General features: G+C 42.3%; 1 protein-coding gene across 1 annotated transcript in view; it reads right to left on the bottom strand.

Moving 5' to 3' along the window:
* The window catches only part of JPH1 (junctophilin 1), a gene marked incomplete at its 5' end in the record, with an annotated part of 91,705 nt that extends 85,583 nt beyond the window's left edge, over positions 1-6,122 (bottom strand). The window contains 2 exons of the mRNA XM_010846976.1: positions 3-134; positions 5,756-6,122. Of these exons, the coding sequence (XP_010845278.1) occupies positions 3-134; positions 5,756-6,122 (499 nt within the window). The remainder of the gene's footprint in view (positions 1-2; positions 135-5,755) is intronic.
* Between the last annotated feature and the right edge of the window lie 2 nt (positions 6,123-6,124).

Below are 6,124 nucleotides of genomic sequence, written 5' to 3'. Positions count from 1 at the left end.
GCTCTGCTCGCTGCGCAGCGAGGCCAGCGACGTGCGCAGCGGCGAGCGGATCACCGTGGCCATGCCGTAGGGCACGCTCTGGCGCACGCCGTAGCCGTGCCGCATGCCGCCGGCCCACTGGCCCTGGTAGGTACCTTCGAGAGAGCGCAAGAGAGCACAGCGTGAGTCCGGGGCCGCAGATAGGCCGATGGGGCGTGGGTGCGCACATGGAGAGCCCTGCGCGGGCCCGGGGACTCAAGGCCCAACCCCCCACACTGCCTAGTCAACTCTAAGCCATGCTTCGGAAATTCCCTTTGTGAATCCCCACCCTGAAGTGTTGTGTCTAGGCCGTTTCTGTAATTGTATATCAGCTTTGGGGATGTATCCCCCAAACGAGTGTGCTGCTTACCTTTGGTAAAATTGAGAGGAAGCCAGAGGAAAATTTCCACTCTTAACCCTATGAAATTCATCTCAGAGCAAAGGTGTGCCTGACAGTGCCCATTAAAACTTTGTTGACACCATTTTTTCAATGAATATTATGCCTTCTCACGAATAGGATAATCTCTAATCTAAATCTACATAGGTTTTTCCGATAGGTGTTTTGTTTGTTTGTTTGTTTTTCTTTTCACTGAAACCATTTTACAAAGCACTGACTTCTAATACAAGAGAGTGATCATTAGAAAACTTTTCTCCCCTTAAATTAACACATCAAAACCCCCTCTGAGGAAGGCAGTGCAATAGCAGAGGAAGAAATGAGCTCTATTTGTGAGCTGTATTTTTACTAATCTAACTGAAAAATGAAAGACTTCAGGTCTGGCAGTTTGACATTCCAACAAGCTCAAAGACCTAAAATTATTAGTGATCTGAATGATTGGAACATGAGTTGTCAAACAAGTTTTCTTACATTTTCTTTCTACCACATTCATCATGTTCTTTTAGGGCAGGGAAAACTATTTAATATTCAGGATTATTATTTAGTTTTGGGTGAACCTTTTTAAGCTGAGACGGATTTGACAAATAGAATATATATTCTGAATAGAGTGAACCATTATGAAAAAACGGGCAATTTGTTTTAACATTTTGTACTTCCAAGTGAAAAGGTCAAGATCTGTCCCATATTTGCTAAATTTCTGCTTTCTTCTGGCCATTCTCCTCATGGTTTCCCTAGCTTCTGCCACTGTGGTTCATATAACAGTTCATATATGAACTGGTTCATATATGAACCACATCATAAACCAGAAACATTCTGAGGCCAGGCATTACTTCATAGGAGAACACAAAATGTCCACACTCCTAGCTGTGTGTCCTGTGGTATGTAGATGTTTGATGACTTTATAACAAACAGCTGTGGTGGCTAAAAAGCATGCACTATTTATTTACCTTTGGGAAAACTAAGATAAGGTCAGAGGGAAACTTCCATTCTTAACATTATGGAATTCATCTCAGAAGAAAGGTGTGTTTGACAGTGTACATTAAAACTTTGTCATCAACCAGATCATTTTTTCAATGAATATTATGCCTTCTCGGGAATAGGATAATCTCTAATTTAAAGCATTTGTTTTCAGAAGTTTTTCTATTAAGTAAATTAGCAAAGACATTTAAAAATTAACCTGGAGCAACTTCCTAAATCATTTTAGGAGGAACTGGATGTTAAGATTAGGAACTCAGAATTTTCTAAATTGAGTCCATTTCCTTTTAATTAAAGGCAAATTTTATATTAAACTAGCCCTCCAAAGAAGTTACATGGAAATTTTAAGACATAATTACTACTGTATTCTTTCTAACTCACAAATATTATAGAAAGTAAATCATAACTGTCTTGACTTCTTTCAGTTTTTGGTTATATAGAGTTACTTTGCAGTATACTTTTCATTTCAGATTGCCATGAAAAAAGTTCCATTGCATGGCATACATTTACTTTTAAAATACTTAGAAGTGCTGCTTACTGATTATTTCATGCACTTAAAAGTTAAAGCCATAGTGACTCCCAAGTCAAAAGTTTTGACTAATTGCAAGACTACCATCTCCCTCTGTTGGTTCTGACATATTTTTGGTATATAAATAGACAGTAGCAGGGTGACAATGACATATTGGGTTGGTCAAAAAGTTCATTCGGGTTCTTCCCCTATATATCTGACAAAAAGCCCAAACGAACTTTTTGGCCAATCCAATACAAAGGGGGTCTGGTACTGTGAATGTCCTACTCTGGGTAGGTCTTAACATCTTAACCTGACATCTTAGAACTTTTGAGGAGGTGGGTGGGCCATGACTTTCCCAAAAGGATAAACCCCAGAGGATAAGACACTCAAATACAACATTTCAGATGAAGAAGCTTTCTACTCAGTATTAGCCATCTCCAAACACCACCACTGTAACCCAGAAGGAAACTGAAATTATTAGAAAATTGCAACTGATTTTCCCTTTGCCTAGATAAAAATTCAAGTTCTAAAAGTTATACAACCTGACTTACATGCACTAACACAAGCCACCTTATTTTAAAATATTTTGTTTAAATAAACAAGGAACACTATAATCATTCTCCTCTAACTTTTCTACAAGTTAATTTTGCTAGAACAACTTCCAAACATACTGTTTGATATCAAGAAGTACTTACACTTTTAAAACACAACCACACTATCTTAGGAAATGTTTAACACTAAGCGGAAATGAACTACTAGTTTCCTTAATCTGCTGTCTCCAAAATAAGACTAGTATTTAGAATTTCCAAAGACACATTGCTTGAAAATCTAAGTGGTTTAAGGCAACAGCGATAACTAGAAAGTTTAGGTTGTTGCTTGACTGTAGTAGCAGAGAAGGCAGAACAATGGGATTGCCTATATTCCCATCTTAACCCTGTTGAGAAACAGTACATGGAAGAATTCCTCCATAGAATTGCTAGAAACTAATTTACAGTCAAAGTGTTAGTGATTCATCTGAAATTTAAAGTAGGTTTAGTTTAGTCAGTGAACTTAAGTGGGGGAAAAGGGCCTCTTTTTCCTTACGAAGCAGGTGGGTTCCACCTGCTCCCTGCTGCTCAAAGTTCTAATTAGTTCCTCTCACTTTCTTATACATGGATGCATAGTTCATAAGTTTAAAAAATATTTTTACGGATGATCTATGACTTTTCATCTGGGAGCTGATTTTCTAGATACAGCCATTTTCACTAAATAAGTTTGTAGTGGAAGACTTCCAATTCAGAGAGAATTCCAGTCAAATTTAGATTTAATGTGCCAAATTTAAATCTACATGCTATGAATGAAAATGTGCATGGACAGGAATGCATATAATTAACACAACAATGTGTCTTTCTAGATATATTCTAATAGTTTCATGACAGGTGAAAAAACGAACCACAGCAGGATCTGAATTTTTAGCGAATATTCTGGGCACCTAGACTTGGATTTTGGGAACACTGTACTAACTATTCTTCCTTAATGTTCAGGGGGTTCTATTTCAGCAACACTTCATACTCAGATCACTAGTAAAATAAACCAAGTGATAGTTGTCAATGGAATTACAACTTCCTTCCTCCTGAGTTAAACGTCACCACAAAATACATGCAATCAGATTTTCTTAAGTCTGACAGAGGCTGCTAGGGATGGACTTGTGGTGGTGCAGAGGCAAGAAGTAAAGCTTGTGGAAGTGATCTGTCTTATTGTGGCCAAAATCTTTGCAGGAAATAAGTTATAGCAATACACTTCCACTTAGAATCCCATTTTATGATTCAGGACTTTCTAATTAACTGATTGACATATGAAAGAAAGTAACAGTAAGAATTCAATAATGATTTTTAGGAGTTCCCCCCTTTCCTAATTGGTCGCATATTTGTTTGTTTTGGTAGAAAAAGAAAACCGCAGTCCTGTGGTAATACCAAATTTTGAGGTTTTTAAAAAATTCTTTTAAAAGTTAGTTTTAAAACAGGAGGCCAATTATCCATAGTCACCCTAGACACTTATTCGAGCTTCTGCAACACATAAACAGAAGACCTCTACTGTGCTATATATATATTTATTGCTAGGTATAATGAATACCCTAAATCAAGAGATTTTGTTTAATGAGTAGTAACTTTAAAAGAAGACTCATTTATTTTTAGCCTTCCAAATACTGAAGTAAAAGAACTATCCACCACCTTCTTGAAAGGTTGTAAACTAATGCACACGTTTGAAAGATAAGATTTGCATTCCACTTTTGAGCATGGAATTTAGTTATATTGTAGACCAGGGCCTCTGATAAAATCCAGTCACAAGCTAACACATTTATACGGGTGTCAACTAAGGTGCTCTGTGCCCATTGAGAACATTTAAGGGCCCTAATTTAACTACTGTGGAACTTGAAACTCATACAGCCCATACACATTATTAGAGACAGTCCCCCCCCCCTCCACTTTTAATCCATGAGAACTATATCCTTTATTTATACTGTAGGATGAAAAGATGTCCTTTTTAGCCAATCCTACCATGCTGCCGGTTTGTATTTGAAACATGGCCCAAGTGTTCTGAGTAAGTGAAGTGTACAAATTGTTTAAGCTTTTATATAAGCAGTTGCCTGACTGGGGTTGCACTGGGCTGGACAAACTTTTAATTGGACCCCTTTAATATCCTCCAACTCTGAGCTGCAGAATTCCGAAATGTGACAACCCTTTTCAATTATGATTATTATCAGAAAATGTGTTTTGCCAAAGCATAAGCCATTTGCCCTTCTCAGTTTATTACACAAGCAAATTCATCAGGTTTTGACACCTGTATCAATAATATATACTTTTCCTGGTTGGGGAAAAAAGTGTAGGGGGGGGGCTCTCCCCTATTGTATACAAAATTTCTTTTGCAAATATTAGTAAATATTAAAATTAGGTGAATTTTGCTCACAGCCAGCGTACGGTTTTCCATCACATACCTTAGGGCAAACCGGCGATTCCCTACTGCTATTCTCAGGAGTGAAGTAGCTGTTAATTTAGCTATTATAGGAATACACCTTTCAATTGTATTTTTTAAAACATAGACTTCACTGTTCGTTTCTAAAATGTTTTCCTAGTAATTTTTCCAGGTATCTCCAGATCAACAATGATTACCTTCTTTTGATAGAAAACCGATACTTTAAGAAAGCGAAGGAATACCAGAAAGAAAACCCCGCATTCTTTGAACCCCACCTGCATCAGGTGGCCTCTCCACTCCCATAACTACGATTACTTTCCAAATGCAGCTCCGATAAGGAACAATTCCCCAACATCCCAGTTCTGGGGTTCTGGCTTCTATCTTTAGGCCACTAGAGGACCAGAGGCGAAATACGACTCCACGTGAAACCAATCCCGGGAGCTGTGCGCCGCGACCGCCAGCCTCCAAGCCCAGCGCGCTCGCTCTCACTCCACGGGAGTGGCGATTTCAAACCCGGCCGGGAGAGGGAGGGATCAGGAACGTAATGTGACGGGCTCAAGTGACAGCGTCCTCTTCCCAGTCCAGCCCTCTCGGGCGCGCTCCCTCCCGGGGGCAGCGCGGCGCTGGCGCCGGCCAGGTGTCTTCACGCCTTGTTCCCCCGGGTGTGGACACACCGCCCGCCCCCAGAACCGGGTCAGATCCAACCCCCAGCGCACCCGCCGCGTCCTAACGCCCCCTCCCAGGGAGAGTGGCCGCAGGAGGAGGGTAGGAGGCTCCCCCAGGTGTTTTGGCGGGTTTCCGGACACGTGCGCCTCGCGTCCTCCCCGCGGCCCCGCAGTCAGGGGCAAAGCCCTCCCCCAGCGCCCAGCTCGCGGGGCAGCCGAGCCGCCAGCGACGCAGCTCACCTCCGTCGCCGTAGGTCTCCACGCCGTACCCGTCCTGCAGCCCATTACTCCAGGTCCCCTCGTAGCGGGCGGGGGTGCACAGGCTCTGCCGGACCCCGTAGCGCCCCTTGAAGCCATGTGACCACTCCCCCCGGTACATCCACTTGCCCTTCGTCTCCACCCCCAGCCCGTGCCGCTTGCCCTGCGCCCAGTAGCCCTGGTAGGTGTTTCCGCTGGGCCAGGTGTAGCCTCCGACCACCTCGAAGCCATGAGACCAGGAGCCCGAGTACTCGCCCTGGCCCTTGGGCCCCGTGCAGATGCCATGCCCGTGCGCCTTGCCCTCCTCCCAGCCGCCGCAGTAAGTGCCGCCATCGTCGAAGTCGAACCTTC

Source organism: Bison bison, unplaced genomic scaffold (assembly GCF_000754665.1).
Source record: "Bison bison bison isolate TAMUID 2011002044 unplaced genomic scaffold, Bison_UMD1.0 scf7180017864241, whole genome shotgun sequence".
NCBI classification, from domain to species: domain Eukaryota; kingdom Metazoa; phylum Chordata; class Mammalia; order Artiodactyla; family Bovidae; genus Bison; species Bison bison.
Note: the sequence above shows the minus strand (reverse complement) of the source record. Positions and strands in the feature narration are given on the sequence as shown.